Raw genomic sequence first — 20,705 nt, 5'->3', positions numbered from 1 at the left:
AAACCACATATGCCTGGGTTTCTCACTGAACTCTCAGTTCTATTCCTTTGATCACCATGTCTATCCTTAACTTACACCACCCAGTCTTGGTTGCTGTAGCAACGTATATGATCTTGAGTGTGTCATTTGAAGTTTCTCAAAGCCTTGATTTCCTTATCTGTAACTCAAGGCTGTCTCTCAAGACTTAAATGAGAGAATACGTTTAAAACACTTAATAATGCTGGCATTTTGTACATTTTAGCTGTTTTTATTATTTTTATTATCAAGATCTTTGCAAAAGGAGGTGGTCACAGGTTTGTATGCTGAAAGAACTTCTATGAAATTTGAGAATAAACACATTTTTCTTACTCCAAACGTTTCATTTGTCTTACTCATTCACTTCCTTACTACACAATGGGTTTGAATATTTTTTCCTCTGAAGGCACGCTAAGGGTGCCTTCCTATAACCCAGCTCTAGTTCACACCCATACTTGAGAGCTTATTTTTCTTTTATAAAAACATTAACTTCTTCAAACACATGGATTTTAGGAAAGGAAGCCTCCGCAGTGGCCTTTGTTCCCTGGAGAAGTCTCAGTGCCATCACCCAGGATTCCTGAGGGAGAGTCTTTTGAAGAAGATGTGTGATGAAGAAACACACTTTGTTTTGTTGGTTTTTTTTTTTTTTAGTGGATGAAAGTAACATGGTAAGATTTGTGCTTCCATTAAAGCTTTCAAGAAGGGTACAATTAAGGCATTATACACCTTGAAATAGTTGAATGCTTGTGAGCAGCGATCAAGACATGAAGCTGTAACCCCTCTATGTGTGGCCACTTTGGACATTATTTACTAGTGAATTTCAGCGTTTCCCAGTTGAACTCACATTACTGACTGATTTCATTTGGTCATCACTTCTGTCAGATCTCCACAGGCAAACAGTGTCTGGAATGCTTCTTTTCACAGAACAGGTGTACGTATATTTTCTCATCCTTATTTAAGGTTTATTTTTACTGGTTTTTCCATCCTGAACAGGACAAGCTGAGAAGTATGCATGAAATTAAACCTCTTGACCAAACACCCAGGATTCCGGGACTCTCTCCCGTGTGATGGTTCAGTTTTGTGTTCTTCTGTTGCGCTCTGAGGGAGGCCAAGAAGCTCATTTTGTACCATATTTCTTAAGCCAGGAACAGTCTAAACTGCTTTTTTTTTTTTTTTTTTTTTCCTAGTGCCCTTTCCCCTGGTGGACAGCTAGCTGAAGCCTTTGGGAGTTAAAGTACTTCCCAGGACTTAAACCCAACCCTTCCTCCCACAACCATTTAAAATAGTTTAAAAATAACCCCCACTTAACTTTTTGTGGCAGGCTATGACAACCTTATAAAAATTGTGTGTTTACTTTTCTCCTCTTTTTCACGTATTAAAACACAGCTTATCACAGATTCCCGGAGAAAGGAATTTATTGCCAACCTCTGAAGGAAAGTTTCATTCCTTAGGGCATATAGCAAAGCACAAATTATTTCGAATGTTCGAGGCGCACTTGGCCTCCACATGGGAGCGAGCTGTTCGGCCCATGCGATGGTGGAGGTTTATGGAAGGGATTCTGCCTTCCTGGGCTGAGCAGATCGATGCAAAGACCCTATACGTGCATTTATTCGTTCACCTGGACCTTCAACAGCTCTTCCTCGAGTGCTCCCTGTAAGCCAGCTACTGTTATAGGCCCTGGAGATCCATCCAGTGGTGAACAAGATAGGCTCCTTAGTTACATAGAACTTAACATTGTAGGAAAGAATTAAGTAAACAAAAAATATTGCAATATTGAAAAAATATATATATATATATAAAATCACTGTAAGCCAAGACCTTGGAATGTCTCCACTTGTTGAAGATCTGTTTGCTCAGCCCTGCTCAAGGCCTTGCGGCTGTTCCTTTTGTCTGGGATGCTCTTCTCCCAGGTTTCCTCGTGGCTTTGTGGCTGGCTCTCTCACTTCCTTTGGTCTTTACTGCAATATCCAGTCATTTTGTTGGACATGCAGGTGCCCTTCTCCACCCAACTGCTTATCTTGCTTGAATTTCCTTCCTAGCAGCTTCTGGTGTGCACGCATGCAATTTTTTTTTCTTTTGCTTGCTTGCTTGCTTGCTTGCTTGTTTGTTATGGCCTGTTTCCTTACCCCTCCCCCCACATTCCCAGACACAGTGCAAGCCCCTTGTGGGCACTGGCTGTCTTGTCCACTGCTGAATCTCCAGCAGCCAGAACTGGCTCAGAGTAAAGGTACACGCTGGCTGTGCCTAGAATGAATGAATCAAAGGAATGGTTTCATGTGACTGTATCCAAGCTTCACTGCCTTTCAACAGTTTGTTTCTTCTTACTCTTTTTTTGAGAAAAAATTTTATTGAGCTATGATTGACATATCGCGGTCCATCAGTTTCAGGCATACAGCATAATGATTTGCTATTTGTTTACACTGCAAGAGGATCACAGTAAGTCCAGTTAACATCTGTCTTATTTTTTACACACTGATGCTAGTATTTTATTAATTCAGAAGTACTTTATAAGAAAATACAAGTGTTGCTTCCAGTAAAGATGTTATTCTTGGACTAAGTTCACAGATTTTAGTTTTGCAAGGAAAACCAGGCTTTAAAAAGTGAAGCAACATTGTGGCCAAAACTTTAATCCCAAAGATTCTCACAGAACATTACAAATGACAGCATGAAAAAAAAAAAAACCTTGCACAGTAACTCCAAGTTCAGCTCAGCAGTGTACCAAGTGTCTTGAATAGTCTCAACTTTTCAAATAAAGAATGTGACGAAGAGCTCTGTGTTCACAGACCGAGATCACATGAAGGAGCTTATGACCTAAAGCAAAGTGACCTGAGGTTTCTTAAGACTTGTCAGACTCTAACTGTTCCACCTGGGTGACGTCTTTCCAGTGTGAAGACTGGTTGATTAAAAAAAAAAAAATCTAATCTAGTTTAATGGTGCAGCTTTCATTTTTACTTGCTGGCTTGTATTCACAGCAGCTTTTAAAGATTGCTCACTCATCCGTAGCTGCACACTGTGTCCCAGCTATGGGGGAAAAGGTAAAAAGTCTTAGTTCCATGGCACTTAGTTTAGTTTTTACTTACAGGTGAAGTTCGGTTTGTTTGTTTGTTTGTTTATTGGTCTTTGTTCCTTATTTCTTGTATTTGAAACATCTTCCACCGTTGTCTATTCCTTCTTGTCTGAAAATTCGAATTCGATAATAAAGCATTCCTGGTTAATCATACCTGATTCTACCTACAAGCCCTCACATATTTTGTTTTTACCATAGTGCTGTTAATTTTTAGTCACTGGACAAATATGTTAGCACCTGCATGTGCTAGGTATTTGGGGACAAAGATGATGAAAACACAGTGCCTGTCCTTAAGGATCCTCCCATGAGGGCTGCTGCATTGCTCTGAAATCATTGTAATGGTCTCTCGTTTCAGGATGCCAGTAAGCCAAGGACTGCATCTCCTTTTCCTTTCTTCCCAGAGTTTAAATGCAACTGTGGGTCTACATTGTTGGAGGTGTCGCAAGGAATGTTGGAAATAAAAGCAGTGGTGCCTTCCTTGAGAATATACATATTTGGAAACAGAGTGGCTCAGTAAAAGGAGCGTGTAATGCGGCTGTGTGGGGTAAAGGGGAAGTAAATGGTAACGGCTGGTGCTGTCGCAGCAATTCCAAGGAGAGAGGATGGTCCCTGGGGACTGGGAGGGTGGAGGAAGGCGGGAGTTTAGGAGGCAGGTCTCAGGTGTAGAGGGGATGTGCCGGGCTGGGGGTTGATGTCCTCTTGCCCAGGGAAGCTCCAGGCTCCTTGTGACTGGGGAGTTGTGCCGCCTTCTTACTGGGCCCCCGAGAGCTGTCCACGTCTTTGTGTCTGCACGGCCTTCTACTCTGTGCTCATCTCCCAGAGTGGGGACCGTGGGCTCCCGGGGGGCGTCCTGAAAGAGGGGAAGGAGAAAATGTGGTGCTGGTTATGGAGTCTGTCCTCCGGGCTCAGAGCCCAGGGGCGAGGCCTGGGAATGTGTCGGGAGCTGGAGCCTGGCCTGGCCCTGGGTGCCCGGGCCCTCCTCCAGGCGCCGATGCTCAGCAAGGGTAGGGTGTGGGGGTGCGCGACCTGGCTACCCCTCGTGCCCTGGCCGTCTCCTCTCCCTGCATCCGCAGTTAGGCCCGTCTGGCACAGCCTGCCCTTGGAAAGCTGTTTCCCCAAAGAGCTATACAGGTAGGCGGTTCCGTCCTTTGCTGGCAGCGCCTTTGTCAGAACTGTCAACTTCAGAAGCACTTTAGAATTTTAGGAATATTTTTAGGGGAAGATCGTCATCCTCATCAGATAAGCCTTTGACTTTCTATATTGCTTCCTCGCAAGGGCTTATTCCCCTAATACTGTTTTATGTTTCAAAGCGACTGTTGTTTGTCCGCCCGCTGTCTTTAGTGGGTATCCGTACGTTTGCTCTTTGGGTCGCCATGGGCCCAGCTCCTGTTCTTCACTTATTTTGCTCTTAATTTCTTTCTTCCTCTTTTTTCTCTTATTTATACTTGTTGGAAAATGGTATTTTTGGTTGAGGTTATTTTAAGGTGGTGTTGAAATAAATCCTGGGACGATCCTCTTGTTCAGCTGTGCATGTTCTGTTAAGCCTACACATCCAGGGTCATCCTACCAAAATAAATTATACGGGCCCTGAGTAGAACTTGCAAGTGCCTGGCTCTGTATTTATGGGCTTGGCCGCTGGCACAGCGCTCACAGTTTCCCCTGGGCAAACACAGGCTCCCTTTTCTTTTCTCTGCCTTTTCCAAGAATTGCGAGCGCTCCCATTTCTTAAGTAGCTTGGGTCTGTGTCACTATTTTAGCTCTATTATCCCCCTCAGGGAATTTTTAGAATTTAGTTAAATGTCAGTCAGATCTACTGTTTTAACAACTGTATAGGTGGGTGGAACTCAACATCCTGCCCACTGATAGGCGTGCAAGGCTGTCTGAAATAAAGATACTTCCTTCACCTTGACTTGAGCTGCATAAAAACATCATTCTCTATAGGAAAGTTGATTGACTTTTTTTCTTCTTTTAAAGCAAATTTCACCTGCCTTATATTTTTCACAGAATATAATCTTATTTATTGGAATTATTTGGAGATTTGTAGGTGGCTCAGAAATCTATAGAGATATGTGTATCAAGTACCGTATTTCCTGTGTGGAGGAAGGTCTTAGATTTTTCAGCAAATTGGGGAAATACGTAGATTCTTTACTGTGAAAGCTGACACGTGAAAAATCCTCCTGACATGCTATAGTTTCAGGATCTTTATTTTAAATGTCTTTTTGTACAGTCAGTACAACAGAGGAATCTGGATAAACCCATTCATTCTTTTACCTCTTACTTTTGAAAATTAGATCAAGATAACTGGAATGAACTTTTCTACCAGTATCTACCCATATCTACCCAATATCTCCTTGAATTATGAGTCTATTTCAAACTGGGTTTTAATCTTTCCAAATCGCCTACTTCAGTTAACCTGGCTGAAACTGGTTCTGCCCAGAAGTTGGTGCTTAAGGAGGTAAGGTTAAAGATGTGGGCCAGTTGGTGGTGGTGGAGGAAGAAACAGAATGAAGGGTTATCTTCACAAGCACAGATTCTGGTAGCTCGTGTGTCTTTGGAAAATAATCAGTGGCCTCTATTATTATATAATATTGGCGATATGGGTCATTAGGGAAGGAGCCTGCTGAAAAGGGAGGGCGGGACCAGGCTGTGGGAGGCCCTGACCCACAGCGCTGGGAACCGCTGAGTCTCTGAGCGACGGGGCAGAGCTGTGTGTTGGGACGTCTGCTGAGTGACCACCTGGGAGCAGACTGTGTGGTAGTCATGTGCCGTGGCTGCTCTCTGCCCTCCTCCCTGGCTCCTCCGAGGGCCCACACCTGCTCTGCCCACAGTCCGTGTGTGTTTGGTGTGGCTCACGTCCAGCCACTCATCATGTCCTTTCTGTGGCCACCCTGACTGGTGTAAGGATAAGGGTGTGACCCAGTGAAATGCAGTAAAAATGCTTGGCTGCGGGGCAAGCAGCTGGCGAGGCTGGGTTTCTGGAACCATCGTGAGCAGAGAAGGGGCCCCGCTGAGAGGTGAGGGGAGGACCTGGGCGGTTTGGACCCCTAGCCAGTCTGAAGCCAGCCCCACCACCGATTGTCAAGGATAAATGCTTCATTGAAATCCCTTTCCACTGAAGGGCCATGTGAAGTTGAGATTTCTGTCTCTTGCTCCTGGAAGGGTCCTGATACACAGAGGTGCAATCAGATAGTCTGTGGCAGTATTAATCACTGGGAGCCTGTGGATAACTGGTCTGGGTCCCGGCCACAGAACAGATACCCAACAAATTAATCGCATTAATTAATACATTAATTTAATTAAAAGGACTTAAACTGCTGGATGGCAGCTGTCTCAGGTTTTTATTAGGTGCCTTGCTTTGTGTTATATCCGGCTGCATTGACTGTGTTTTAGAAAATAATTTAGCTTCCTAGCAGGGTGCATTTTTAGAAGAGTTAATTTTTCAGGCAGCTTGAAAATAGGATTATTTTCATGCAGTCTGAGTGTGTGTATCCCACCAGTGTCTCTCTCTGTGTTGTATCAAAGATCCGGATTTTATGAAGGGCAGAGAGTCTGAGTGTTCTTCTGGTTACATGCCATGTATTTTCTTGGATTGTGCTTTGTGATTTTTGCTTTTCCCTCAGTTCTCCAATATCTGACCTCTGAATAAAATGGTCCTGGGAAAAGACTTTCATTAGTTTTGTAAGTTTTAAACAGATTAAATATGCCTTTTGGGAGAAGAATTTGGTGTTTCTGATTTTCCTGCCGAATGGCTGGATTGGAAAGCTGCTGAAGCTTCATGCCTACCCACTTTTATGTATTTAAGGAACTTCATGCAACTAGGAAAGAAGTGCATCTTTTAATTTTTTTAGATAAAAATTTTTTACAAATGAATTTATTATGAAACATTTTACTATATGATTTTATTTTTCTGGTTTTATTGAGATAATTGGCATAGAAATTGTATTTAAGGTGTGCAGCATAATGATTTGATGTATGTATATATTGCAAAATGATTATCACAGTATTAATTAACATCACCTCACACAGTTAACAGTTTTTTTTTCCTGTGATGAGAACTTTTAGTGTCTACTCTCTTAGCAACGTTCAAATATACAGTATTGAAAATACTTCTTTTTAAATTGGAAAATCAAATGCTTTTTTTCCCCACTACTGTTAAGAGGTTATAACAATTCTCAATGGTCTGAAGAATTTTTTGTTGCTTCACTTTTTCTTTGTCAAAAGATTTTGCAACTGTAATTGAGTGGCCCATCTTGCCGACAAACTGTCGTGATCACTACTTGAACAGGGGAAATGAAGTCACAGGCACGAGGTGAGCATTCAGTGGGAGCAAGAATGAAATCTCTAAAGTTGCTGTTCCTGATCTGTCAGTAATCACTGTTTATTCGTAACTACAGATGTGGACACTTTTTTCTTTTTCTCTCACACATGCAGTTACTCGTAGGTGGAATCATTCATTGTCCAGGAGCACCCTACTTAGCAACCCAGGGACACTTTCCATAAATAAAGCGTTTCTATAATTAATGCGTGCTTGGTTAGGAGACGTGCAACTTGATTCCTGAAATGGTCCTCCCGCTGCTGCAGGAGGTCACTGCACCTTATGATGTGGAGCTGGCCAGGGCACGTGGCGAGACTCCGTCCAGCTGATCCTGGGGCCACCCGGAACCAGGCTCTCCAGCCACCTCAGTCCCCGGGGTCCTCCCTCCAGACCAGACGGAGTGAATGGGCAGGGGGTTAATGTGGCCACTTTAACTTAATGCCCTACACCGAATTACCATTGCTTTAGCTGTAGCCAGATACTTCTTACTTGTTAACTATGTAAGTCTCCAGTTGCAATTTTAGGGAAAATGGAGGCTGGGCTTTTGAGCCGTTAATTTACAGTATTAGGCCTGGACTGAAGGGGTGAAGCATGAGACGGTTCTTGGGAAACGGATGTGGGGGTCTGAAACCTGGCGCTGCCACTTCCTGGCTGCGGGACCTTGGCATGCACTTGTATGTCATTACTTGTTAAATGGGAAACCGTGTCTGCCCCCCAGCCAGGGTCAGACCTAGTGGATGGACGACGCTTTGTACAACACCCAGCACTCCGCAGCTGCTCACGAGTGTTACTATTACCATTCCTTCCTTTGCCCCTTCTGCTCAAGGGAGAGGTTGAAAGGAATCTTCCTCAACTGTGCTTCCTTCTTTACCAGCAGCTTTTCTGGAAAATTAGTCCTAGACTAGCCTGACTGTGAGTCTCAGTAGTTACTGGGCGAGGGAGTGGGCACTGCTTGAAGCCAGAACAGCCCCCTGAGAGAGACTGTGGAGCCCTCCTGCCTGGGGGAGCCCTCCTCGCTCCCCCACCGACCCCAGTGCTAACGGCTGCGCCGTGTGACGGACCTGTCGTAGCTGCCGTGCGTTGTAAATGGCAGTTACTGACGCGCCTTTTCGTGGGGTACGCCTCCGTGCTTTGTGGCCCCTATGATGTGTTCTGCTGACGACGGAAGAACATTTTAGGAAAAACGGGCTCTGCCTGTCCTAGGTTTTCATTGTCATGGCCTCAAGTGTGGTTTCTGTAAGCTCCTCCTTGTCCCTTAGCCACTTCCTGCCCAGTGGTGTGGGCATTCACTGGTGGGCGTGAGAAGCCAGATTGCTCCGTGTGCCATGTAGCTTAAGTATTGCCATTAAAGACTGTCAAAAAAAATAGATGGATGACTAGATGGAGAGACTGCAAAATACTGTGTTTTCAGAAACCAGATTGGCATTTTGATGTCAACTTACATTTCGCCTTATGTTTTTATCCTAAAAGATTTTACGAGCCTTAAGATGAAGGGTAATTCTTGCAAAAAATGTAGTCTAATGTCATTTCTTAAAGAAGGGCAACCCGAATACTTTCTTTCAAGCAGTATAGTGAGATGCTTCATTCATGCAGGTTTAAAACCAAATAATACCTAGTTATCACAGGTAGAAGTGACTCAGGACAGCTTGCCAGGTACTCCCGGATTCTCAGCAGCATTGCCTCATACTCTTCCAACCATGGGAGGGAAGAGGGGACAGTCTCGGCTGGGGAGGGAGCCTGGAGACCGAGGAAGAGCCAGCTGTGGCGGAGCAGCCGTGCCTCCAGGCTTGGCCCTGGCACTGGGTCGCAGCACAGCCTCTGGGCCGGTTCAGAGAGGGCAGTGGCGTCCGTTGTTGCCGAGCCTGGCGCGTCCTTTCCTTGGGATATCACAAGGGTTTCATTGGCCAGCCGTGGTACTGAGTGGCTGAGATTTCCTACTGGGTCATCGTTGTGTGCGCTTTCATGGTTGCTGTTCTGTGTGCTTCCTAGCCTCTCGCTAAAGCCCCCCCACCGGGTTATACCGCGGCCGCCGCGACAGTGTGGAGAGGCCTTGGACAAACACCTTTCGGTCCTTTATAGAAATCAGAGCCCAGAGAGAGCCGCTCAGCTGCCTGTGCCCAGCAGTTCCATTTCACAACCAGAACCAGAACCAGAGCCCAGGCCTCCTGACTCGCAAATACTTGACTTTTCATGTTGCTGGAGTTAGAAAATGTCATGATACCAAATTTAGCACGACAAACTATTTGTCTAGTTGCTTTTCTTAGATTAGAACATAAACTTGTCTTCGGTTTTGGCTGCTGCAGACATTTTGATTTCTCCCTGTTCAGCAACCTCTGGTCTCTTCCCCCAGATGATGGGCAGTGACCTTCTAAGTAAGTCATTCGGTTTTGAGGACTCGGTCTTCGGCCCAAGCAAAACCATGGCCGGTGCCATTCATTTTCTTTCTTTCTTTCTATTTTATTTATTTATTTTTTTTTTGATAAAAGGTAACCCTACCCTGCACTTTGGACTCTGTCCTCCAGAGAAGCTTTTCTTTTCCAGGTAGAGAGAATTCTAGAGTCCAAAAATATTCACTGATCCAGGATTCGACCTGCAGAGTAGAAAGGAGAGGCCTGTGTTCCATTAAGATTGAAATTAGGTGGTGGTGCGATGGAGAAGTGTTGAAAAGACGCTGGTCTCCGGCGGTTTCAGGGGCCTCCTGATTCCCAGTGGGAGGGGAGGACCCAGCCGGGCTTGTGTTCCGGGGCCAGGGTGTCCTGTCTCCAGCCTGGCAGTGCCGTGGTGCGGCCCCGTGTCCTCACCGAAGCCTTTTAGCCTTGGCCTAGAAAGGCTGAAGAAACCTTTTTTCCCTCTGTCTAACCCCAGCAGAGCAGGAAGGGGAGTGAAAAGGCCGTTAAACTGGGACACAGTCTTTTTCATTGAGTCTGTAAGATTCTTCAGGATGGACAAAGATTCCATCTTACTCACCCTTTCATTCTTCACCCCAGAACCTGACGCCGTCCCACACAAAGGCATTTCGTTGAGTGGAATTGGATGTTCAGTGTTCTTTCTTTTGGGTCTGACAATCCTGAATGTCTCCTAGTGCCAACATTTGGGTTCCTGTGTCCCATTCCCAGGCTGTCTTTGGGTTCATCTCAAAGAAGAGTATTCTGATCATGGTTTGTGAATATAGTTTTACAGTATAATTTTGTCTTAACACATTTCATTTTCAAATACTAATTCATATATAAACTTGCTTAAAATAATTGCTAGCTGGTTGTCCTCAACATATTCATTTTGAGTAACAGAACTAGAATGAGGCATTCACCGGAGTCCACAGCCTTGGTGACCCACGAGCTTGGGCTTTGGAGCTGGGTGGACCTCAGATCCGGGCCGAGCCTCACCATGTGCTCTTATCTGGGGAAATCTGTTGGGTCTCAACATAACTGTGAAATGGGGGTTAGTGAGGACCTGGCTCACGGGGTTGTTGTGGGGATTAACCGAGGTCAGATGTGCAGAGAAACAGCACAGTGCATGGCAGAGAGTGAGTGCTCTAAAAACATTTGTTGTCATTTTCATCATTATTGTTTTGGTAATGTTCGCAGTCTCCTCTTGCGTGATCTTCAGCTCCCATTGAATTAGTTCAGGTTACAGATTGTTTCACCATCCATTTATGCGTCTCCATCCCATGACTCAGCTCTGCTGAATGGAAACCCGCCTCTTACTTACACAGCCCCGCTCCCACTCATCAAGGTGTTACAGTATACAGCCTGCTCTCCCGAAGACTGGGGGCAAAAGAAAAGGTTCAGTAAAGCAAAAGGCTGAGATTAGATTTTTTCCTCTCCCACCCCTGGGTTTCTTTCTCTTGGCACTTCACCACCTAATCAGAAAATGTTTAAAATGAAGTATAAATATTTTCTAAAATACACCAAAGGGTTCACAGTGCCTGTGTTTGGATTCTGGGACTAGGGGTGATTTTCTTTCCTTCCTTCAGTATTTCTGAATCTTTAAACACTGCACACGTAAGTGCATGTTTCATAACTTTTACAAAGACCAGTTTTGAAAGCTGGGGAAGAAAGCTTCACAGGACGGGGGAGACTTCAGTGTAAGCAGGGTAAACAGATCCTTGCCCAGTGACCCTCACCTCCTTTTTCTAACCCTTTAAACCATGTTTCTCATGGAGGCCCCCTGATGGGAGCCCTTTCATTTCCTGTGTGCGTCACAGCATGAGATGCCCCTTCACTGGCCATGTGAATAGGCTGCTTTGTCTCGATGTCCCAGCTGCTTCTGGAAAGCTCTTGGCATGTTTGGTCTTTTGCTGGCTCTGGGGTGGAGTCTGGGTGGTCAGGCCACCTCCTCTGGCTTCTCCCTCTCCTCCACAAAGAGTACAATCTGCTCTCTCAGCTCTGCTGAGTGCACTCCTCCAGCCGTTGTGGTAGTGGCTTCCGGTCCCAGCGCCCCCATGACCACTCCCGCTGAGGTCTTCCAAGCCACCGAGTCCAGGGGGCCTTTTCTGTTCCCGCCTCTCTTGTGCTGTCTCCCCTATCCCTCTGCGCACTGGCCCTGATCTGCCTCCTGACTAGCCGGTCCTCCCTGGCTTGCTTTTCTCATGCCTCCTCTTCCATCAGAGCCTGAAACGGGATTTCCTCAGATCTCTCCTCTTCTCAGCCTACATGCTACAAGGTAACCTCTTCCAGTCCCACGATTTCAAATATTATTTACATGCCAGTGGCTAAACACTTAACTGCATTTCAGGAAATCTGAGCCCTCAGGGATTATAAGATGCTCCAAGATTTTATGTATCACAAAGAAAGAAAAAAAAAATGCTGCCAACTAAAGGGCTCAGTGGCTTCTTACCACATTAATCATAAGAGGCATTCCATTTTGGGGAATGTCAGGATGTGAAAAATGTACGCAAAGAGTTAGTGACATATTGTAATATCTTTTGCGGAGATGAACTGCCGTTGGCAGAGCATGGATACCGAGTATATCTTCAGCACGGTGTACAAAGGAACAGGCAAATGAGTTGCAATTACTTTGTTTTTAGAAGCTGGTAGCTTCCTAAGAGTCATCTGTCTCCAAGAATGAAAGAGGTATTACCAGAGTTCACCGTGTGCGTAGGTGATCTGGAATTAAGTTAGGCGAACAGTGAGGCAGAGTTATTGAACCAGTGGGTCTTCATGGTGGCCCCAGAACTCTTGAGATTCATTCCAAACTTTTGTCTAGAATTGACTGCCTCCAGCATCACTGTCAGGAACGTTCTGGCTGTCTCAGGGTAAACCGTACCGTGGGCCCTGACCAGTGCTTTCTGTCTTCACAGAATTTCTCAGACAGCAGAACTTTAATTGTTATTACTCACTTCTTTTATTACATCGCTGGGAAATCATGCTCTTGGTGTTTCCCTCCTTGTTTTTTATTTCTTATTTCCTCCTACTTCAGAATTACTTTGGACAGCTGTGAGACCTGTGAGAACCATTGCCAAATCTTGAAATGTAATTTTCCTGCAGCAGTGTCCAAAGTTAACAAAAAGACATGGAAAAATCTCATTAAGTGTTCTAATCTACCAGTATCTGTGAACCTTCTTCTGTTCCACTGAGGTTTTCTAAAAATAATCTAAGTGGTATGGCTTTCTTCACTTCTGTAGGGAGAGTAATCTATACTAAATATTTTGGCCTTGAAATATTATCTGTGTTCGATATAGTGAACCCAGTAAGATTTTGTTTCATTGGTCCTACATGCAGAGAAAATTATTTATGTTCCATTTTTAGATATTGCTACCTGGTATATCACCCCTGGACCCCAGTTAATTTGTCTAGGCACGTTTTCCCCCATAGAAATGTTCTAAAAATAATGTATCTTCTTGCTTTTCTCCTTCCACAAGTCTCTCCCATAATACCTTGTAGTTCAAAACAGAATATTTAATGACTAAAGTTGAAATAAAATAATCCAGTCACTTGAGAATCGAAGGATAATCTCTTTAAAAACTCTTGGGTCAAAGGAGATATAAAAACTGCAGTTATAAACCACCAGGAAAGTAAGAAGAATGATAATACTACAAACAAAACTTGTAAGATGCAGCCAAAGAAGAAAGAAAGAAAAAAAAAGATGCAGCCAAAGATTTACTTGGAGGAAAATGATTGGACTTAAAGCTTGTTATTAATCAAAAAGAATGAGAATTAATGAGCTATTCAACCTGAGAATTTAGTAATGAACAAAGAAACAAAAAGCATAGATAGGGCATACCCACAGAAAGCATGTTAAAACATTTATTAAGAAACACAAGCAGAAATTAACATTTAGAAAAGACAAACATCAAGTTGATAAATCCAGGATCTGTTACTTTGAAGAAAAACCTTTGCCTATGAAATTACAAAAAGTAAGAACATAATTCACAATATTAGGCGAGAAGGGATGAGGGGAGAGATTTACTCACAGACAAGAATTAAAAGATTGTAAGAATTTGAAAATTAGCAATAAGATAATCTGAAAAGAAAATAAATGTCAAAATGAGATTAAGTAAAAAGTAGTAACATTGACCAGATCTATAACTGCACAAAAAATGAAAGACTTATTAAAGAATTGTTTCTGTATAAAGAAGTGTCTTTGTTTCAAATACTAAATAATTTGTATGTTGAAAGCTTCCTGATTATTCGATATCATCATAAGCTGATGATTTCATCTGACAAATGTAGCACAAATAGGCTTTTATTTTAAAAAAATGCCAATCTTTTTAACAAAACAATTATAGCAGATAAAATATAAGAAATATTAAAGCATTGATACACCAATTCCAAGTTGTTCATATGACAAGAATTGTCACTTCTTTTACTTTTCATATTGGAAAGGTCCCAGTGCATGTATTCTCCAAATTGCTCTACATCTCAGAGGCGTAGGCTTGATAATTATTGTTTCCAGAGGTCTCTTCCAACAGTTTGAGTTTTAGGTCAGAGGTGGAAGTTCTATTTATTAGAAAGATTTTATTACAAACATTAGCATCTTAATTGGGTAGGTTTTCCTGGTAAGCATGCAGAGTATTTCTCTGATACTTTTTACTCCTACATGTAAATTTGCATTTTCTCCTAGTTTATATGGAATCAAACAGCTTTGGGGCCGTTTCTATGACTAAGAAACACATAGGAAAATACATAATTTTCTTTTTAATAGGTTGCAGTTCATATACAGTTATTGTGGAAACTCAGAACTCTCATGTGTATACCTGCTGCCTTAAATTAGAATTATGTAATTATAGTGAGGTAAAAGTTGACCTATTTAAAACACAGAAAGGGTGTTTTTAAAGAATAGGGTCTATAAATCTTTTATGGTACAGTTAAGATTGTATTTAAGGAATTGGTGAATTTGTATGTTTTGATAGAATCATTCTGAGATCGAATTACCTTAAAGGGGCAAGTTTTGCTTTTTTATTACTGGGAGAATTTTCAAAATCATATTTTAGATTAAGCACGAGATTACCTACTCATTGTTTTTTTCTTGTGTGAATCGCTCTTGGCTTCATGGTAACCCTGTCGAACTGATTTCTCTAGGTCGAAAATGTCCGCTTGGTAGATCGAATCTCTTCTAAAAAAGCAGCCCTCGGTACTTTGTATCTGACGGCTACCCATGTCATATTTGTGGAAAATGCACCTGACACAAGAAAAGAAACCTGGGTATGCATTCCTTATTTTTGGCTTTATGTGTTTTCCATTGTTTGAAGTAACAAGTTCTGACTCTCTGTTCTTTTGTTTGTCTGCAGGGTGAGGAGGGTGGGATTTTGGTGTGTGGGTGTTCAGAGGACTCTTTTTTTGGAATGTGAGCCTTGCCTTTTTCTGTACAGAGTCACATCCACTTGATCTGTTTACTCATTTTAAGCACTAATTATCTGAACATTGTAAAGATAGACATAGAAATAGCCAGAGATACGAGGGCTTCCTGTCCTGGCTGTCAAGTACGGATTCGATGATGTGAATGTACCAGGCACGGCGTCTACATAGCGCCCTATTTGCAATCCACTTTGTTTGTAGGAGCTTGGCAGGCAGGCCATTTAGTCATTTCATTATGTTATCTGCAGTTTTCTCATAATTTAAAAAAGGAAAAAGGAAACAAAAACCTAGGGAAGAGGCTCATCTCCAGGTATTTCTGCTCCATCGCAGTGAGACCATTCAACGGCTCTCATTTAATACAGCCACCCAGCCAGGACCTCACGGCCAGTACCCAAACCCCTGAGTCTGCCTCTTTTCTACCTTGTGGACATTAGGGTTTCAGCAGAAGGTGGCAGGAACTGCTTAGTGGAGAGGAATTTAAAGAGCGACGTGCTGCCACTGAGGGCTGAGCAGAGACCCTCAGAAATGCCAGAGCCCTTGAGCATGATTGCCTTTAAAATAAATCCCTTCTGCAGCCTGCCTGACCACCAAGGGCTCAGAAAACAAAAATCTCAAGTTGCTATTGAACTTGAGCATTCCATGTGGAATTAAGGAGCATGGTGGCACTTCCCAGCGGAGCCGTCTCTAGCTTTTGTTGATTGCAGGGTTTATTTTACAAACTTCTCATGACCTTATTTAATTTTAGCTCTCCAGAGCATGTCAGCATTTGACTCCCCAAACGTTCCCTTACCTGGATCTGTGCAGAATTACATGCTGAACAGTTTGCTTCGTATAATTAGCTTGGATATCAGAAAGCCAGGTATTGAAAAAGAAAATGATGAATTCAGACAGTTGGTTCTTTCCCCAGACATCTCATTTCCTGTCACCCGAGTGCAAGCCAGCTGAAGGTCAGGGCGTGTTTCTTGTCTGTGTGTGGCTCAGAGACCTGTGTTACTTTTTGTCGTGTTTATCTGCTATTTGTGCTTGGGCTTATCCACGTTAACTTTCGGTTGTAGATTCTTCACAGTCAGATTTCCACCATCGAGAAACAGGCTACAACCGCTACTGGGTGCCCTCTGCTTATCCGCTGCAAGAACTTTCAGCTCTTGCAACTCATCATCCCCCAGGAAAGGGACTGCCACGACGTCTACCTCTCCCTCGTCCGCCTAGCAAGGCCAGGTAGGGCAGGGCGGCGCGACCTTCCACAGGGGCCCACTCTCAGGGGAAATACGGCTGGGGCTATGAGCTTCTTTCAGGGTTCATAGGATTCCCCTTATCTGGGAGGGAGTTACACTTTCAGGGTGAAATCATCTTAAAAGTATGCCCTACTCATACTGTGGTAATCCAGCCACCTTGATTGAGGCCTAAGACAAAAATCTCCAGATTGTTTTGTATGGAAAACATCGATACCAAACAGGGCTGGTGCAGTTTCCCCCATTTGGGGGCTTTTAAATTTGGTTTCTGTTGCTTTTTATAGTAATATGTATTTCCCAAGGTTGGTATAACTAGACCTTTGTTAGTGTCCGTGAGTATTGGCGGTTTGTATGCCTGGATTCTCCTAAACAAAACCTCCTTAAGTGTTGTGGGAAGGATGTTCGGCTGATTTGAAAAATACATGTTATCAGTTCTCCTCTTGTTACATCTGTCATCTTAGGGTCTTCAGATTTATAGCTTATTAGGCTGTAAATCTAAGAAGTTTGTAGCTCACTATGCTGTAAATCTAAGGAATTTGACACATGTGTTTCTTGTCTGTGTGTCTTGTGTGAATTGTGACGTTCTTTTGCTTAAAAGAAATATACATTTAAGTGTTAGGGGAGTGCACAGCAGAGATTGGTTATATAACAGTAACATCCTTGCTGGTGTTTACCCAGAAGTCATTGACATGGGAAGCAGGACCTGTGCATATACTTTCTTTATGGAATGCTTTTTGATTCAGGACAAGAAGTTGGTTTGTAAGCTCCCCGAGGCATTTGGTTGGTCCTCAGATTCTTAAGCTACAACCCGATCGTCTGTCTCAGAGCTAAAGTTACATGATGGAGAGGATGCCAGGGAACTGTCAGAATCCCATCCTTTTGACTTGACTTTGCTCCCCTTTCAAGTCGTCCCTTCGAGGCTGTTTCATCTCAGTATGTTGAAAAGAACTGCAGAGTTAGCCAGAAGAGCAGTTGAACTTTTTGGAGGGCGCACTATAATTGGAACAGGAGTTCTGGGAAGATGTACGTTGGGTTGCCTGCAGCGGAGAACATGAGGGCAGTTGTGCGCCAGCAGTTTCTGTGTCACTGATTAATGGATGTCCTGGGTGATAAGTGTGCTCTGACCGGATTAATGGGATTTAGGAACAGCCCAGAGACCTGGGAGACAGCCGAGCCGCTGGAACAGCGAGTCACAGAGTCTGTGCCGGCTCTGGCCCCTGATGACAGCCAGCACCCAGATTCACACTGGAGGGTCGCCCGGGAGGAAAATCACTGTGTTCCCCTACTTTCAGAAATACACACTTTTGCTTAAAGATGAAGTTTTGGGAGTTCCGTATTAGCCACAGTCAGAGACCAAAGAACGAAACCATAACAATTAGTTGAATTAAAGCCATTACTTTAGAAGATTTTTAAAAAGCCACCAGCACTGTAAAACATTGGCATTCTATAGAGCATAGTGCTTTCATAAGTGTGGGGAGAGGAGGTAGAATCCAGGCAGCTTCACAGTTTAATGTTAAAGGCAACTCTAAAATTAGGACCAGTTGCAGCCTGTGACCTGAGAGCAGGGTTTTGAATCTGGGTGGAGGTGGGGACAGGTTAGGGGGAGGGTCTCAGCTGGGGGTGTGGTGGCTTATCAGACCTTCCCAGGGGCTTTTACAGATTGGTCCTTCACCCCCAACCCCCTTAAGATATATCAGAAGAGGAATACGTGTATGTGTGTATGTGTGTGTGGTGGGGAAGTGACTCTGAACTCGAGCAGCGCAGAATCGATCTCTGTGGTTATTGTGGTTGGTCACCAGCACCAATCAGGTATTTTCAGCTCCCCTTGTGGACACAGCTAACTCCAAGGTCCTCTGGAGGACACATATTTTTTTCTTTTTAAATGAAAGAAGAAATGTTTGGGAGCCCATTGAAGTCAAGACCTGTGAAGGCATTATTTCCAAAGCTCTCAGGATTCTCTCTTCACCGAATTACAATTTCTGGGACAAGGATAAATCAAATGACTAAAAAAATTTGTTGAGATTTTCTTGGTTTGCCTTTCACGTGAATTCAGACGGGTAAGAATTTGGTCATGGACTAGAAAAGAGCCCAACAAAAAAGAATGTAGCCAAATCCAGTAAGCTTTGGAATTCTTCCTAAAGAAAGAAGTTAAAAGAGGGGTGTGGCCCAAATGGGAAAACAAATCAACCTCGTAGATCTGATATACTTAATAAGGTTCTGCATTTTTCTGATTGGAAGACCCCTGTTTCTCAGAGGCCTTCCATTTTCCCATGTTCTTTCTTTTCTCCTCCCTCTAATTTGCCTCCTGCTGTTTATTTTTGTATCAATTATCTTTCCCTCTGCAGTGTTTGTGGGCCCTTTAATATTTAAACCATCTCTTTTGTTTGTTTTCCCACTTTTCCTAAATTACAGCATTTTTAGAACATCTTAGTCCCTGACTCTTCTGCATATTTAATATGATTTTAAAAATCTCCCGATTGTTGTAGTCTCATTTGCTTAATTCAGCTCTTTACAGTTTTTATCTAAGTCATTGCCGCTGAAGCAGTTTTTGCAGTAAGTTTCCATTTTATTGCTGAGACTAATCTCTGGTCCGCTTTTCTACTAAGTGTTAGCTTCCACCGTCCTAATGTTTAATTCGAGCGCTTGTTTGTTGAAAATAGACAAGAAAGGTCTCATTTTTATTTTAAATATGCAAAATCCAGTAATAGCTGTGTTGTCATCTCACCCCTCTTTAAATGGTTTTCCAGCTACATTTATTTTAAGTTGCGTGAATGAATTAGAGCGCTTAGAGCAATTTGACTTTTGTTACTTTGGGTTCTGAAAACCCCACAAGGCTGTGTCCTTCCAAGACTGCTGGTGACTTTTCCTGCCCTTACTTCACACGCTACTGATGCTGTTTCACATTTAGGTTTTGTTGTTTTTTTTTTAATTTTTAAAAAATTTGCATAACAGTCAATAATGTAATTGTATTATTCGGGGTTTACATTGGTTATTACAAGCCTCCTTTCGATTTTTAAAGTACTTATGATTTTAGTGTAAATTACCTTTCATTTCTCCCAGTTAGCCTATACCAAGAGAGGCTTCCCCTATGTTTTTTTCCCCTAAATATTCTGTTTCCATAACCTTTAACCTAATACCTGGGAAGCAAGCTCAGTTATTTTTCCTTTTCCCTAATTGGTTTGTTCTACCCAAGGGCTCTCTCATTTGGTGAAGTGAACACCCTTTCCTTTCTTGTGGGAGGGAAGGAGCAGGGGTTGGGTGCAGCGGCAGGGCGTTTGTGGGCTTGGTGGTTCCAAGTTGGCAGTTTCTACCTGAATGTGTAAATCCTCTCCAGGAAGTAGGAAGTGGGATTATCCGAGAGGGAAGGAGTTGAGGAGAGCAGCAGGTGTCGAATCAACTGCAGCGACACATGCTTCCCTGTGGGAAGACGCACACGGTGAACAGTGGAGATCAGAGTCAGTCTCAGCGCGCGCCTCTGCGCGGGCTGCCCGCTCACCGATCTGGCCTTCCTAGAAACATGGCCAAGATGCTACTTGTTCTTAATCTATTGTGCTGTTTTAGAAATTGTCATTTTTCTTTCCAAATAGAGAAACCTCCAGGTCTGCCCTTGTTCGGCAATATATGATTTAAATAGGTACATAAAGTCAAATACGAGAATGATTTCCATGTAACCTTTTCTGAAAACATTTTTTTTTAAATTAGAGGTGCAAGTTCAGTTGACCCCCCACCCACCCACCCAGGCCAAAGGCGTGCTGAGTATTTGCTTCTTGTTGGGGGAGTTCCTGTGCCCTCCTAGTGACAGGCCCCTGGGGCGAGGCCTTCAGGGCACCTCCTGTTGACACCCGCTGTCACTAGCAGGAAAGGCCATTTGATTTTGGTGTGATGGCTCATACTCTGTGATGTGAGGAGCTGGTGGAGCACTTAGCATGTCTGTTTTAAGAGTGGGTGGAACAGCAGGGATGTGGCCTTCCCAAAGCAGATGAGTGTTTTCTCTCAGTTCAGATGCTGTAAAGACTGGAGGTATTCCAGCCCTGCTTTGGTTGTGCTTGGCTTTAACTCCCCCCCCCCCCCACTGTCGATTACTAAACGTTCTGCTGTGTATTTTGCCGGAGGTGGAGTTGAGGGGAGCAGAATATGTGAATAGGAAATGTTCAGTAAGATTTACATCTGTGATAATGATGCTTTTAAATTTCTTGAACGAGTCTGTCCTCAGCGGAGGGCTTCTCCTGGGCTGGTGTCTGGGTAGGAGACGTACCCACATTAACAAGACTGAGCTCTGG

The 20,705-nt window shown here is 43.5% G+C and overlaps 1 protein-coding gene across 2 annotated transcripts in view; it reads left to right on the top strand.

The window, feature by feature from the left end:
* MTMR7 (myotubularin related protein 7) overlaps positions 1–20,705 on the top strand; it is an 85,946-nt gene that overhangs the window by 15,391 nt on the left and 49,850 nt on the right. Inside the window, exons 2-3 of one of the 2 annotated variants that reach the window (XM_010995708.3) lie at positions 14,918–15,040; positions 16,249–16,411. The exons of the other annotated variant lie outside the window; for it this stretch is intronic. Of the exons in view, the coding sequence (XP_010994010.1) occupies positions 14,918–15,040; positions 16,249–16,411 (286 nt within the window). The remainder of the gene's footprint in view (positions 1–14,917; positions 15,041–16,248; positions 16,412–20,705) is intronic. 2 annotated transcript variants of the gene reach the window in all.

Source organism: Camelus dromedarius, chromosome 22 (genome assembly GCF_036321535.1).
Source record: "Camelus dromedarius isolate mCamDro1 chromosome 22, mCamDro1.pat, whole genome shotgun sequence".
Classification (NCBI taxonomy): Eukaryota; Metazoa; Chordata; class Mammalia; order Artiodactyla; family Camelidae; genus Camelus; species Camelus dromedarius.
Note: the sequence above shows the minus strand (reverse complement) of the source record. Positions and strands in the feature narration are given on the sequence as shown.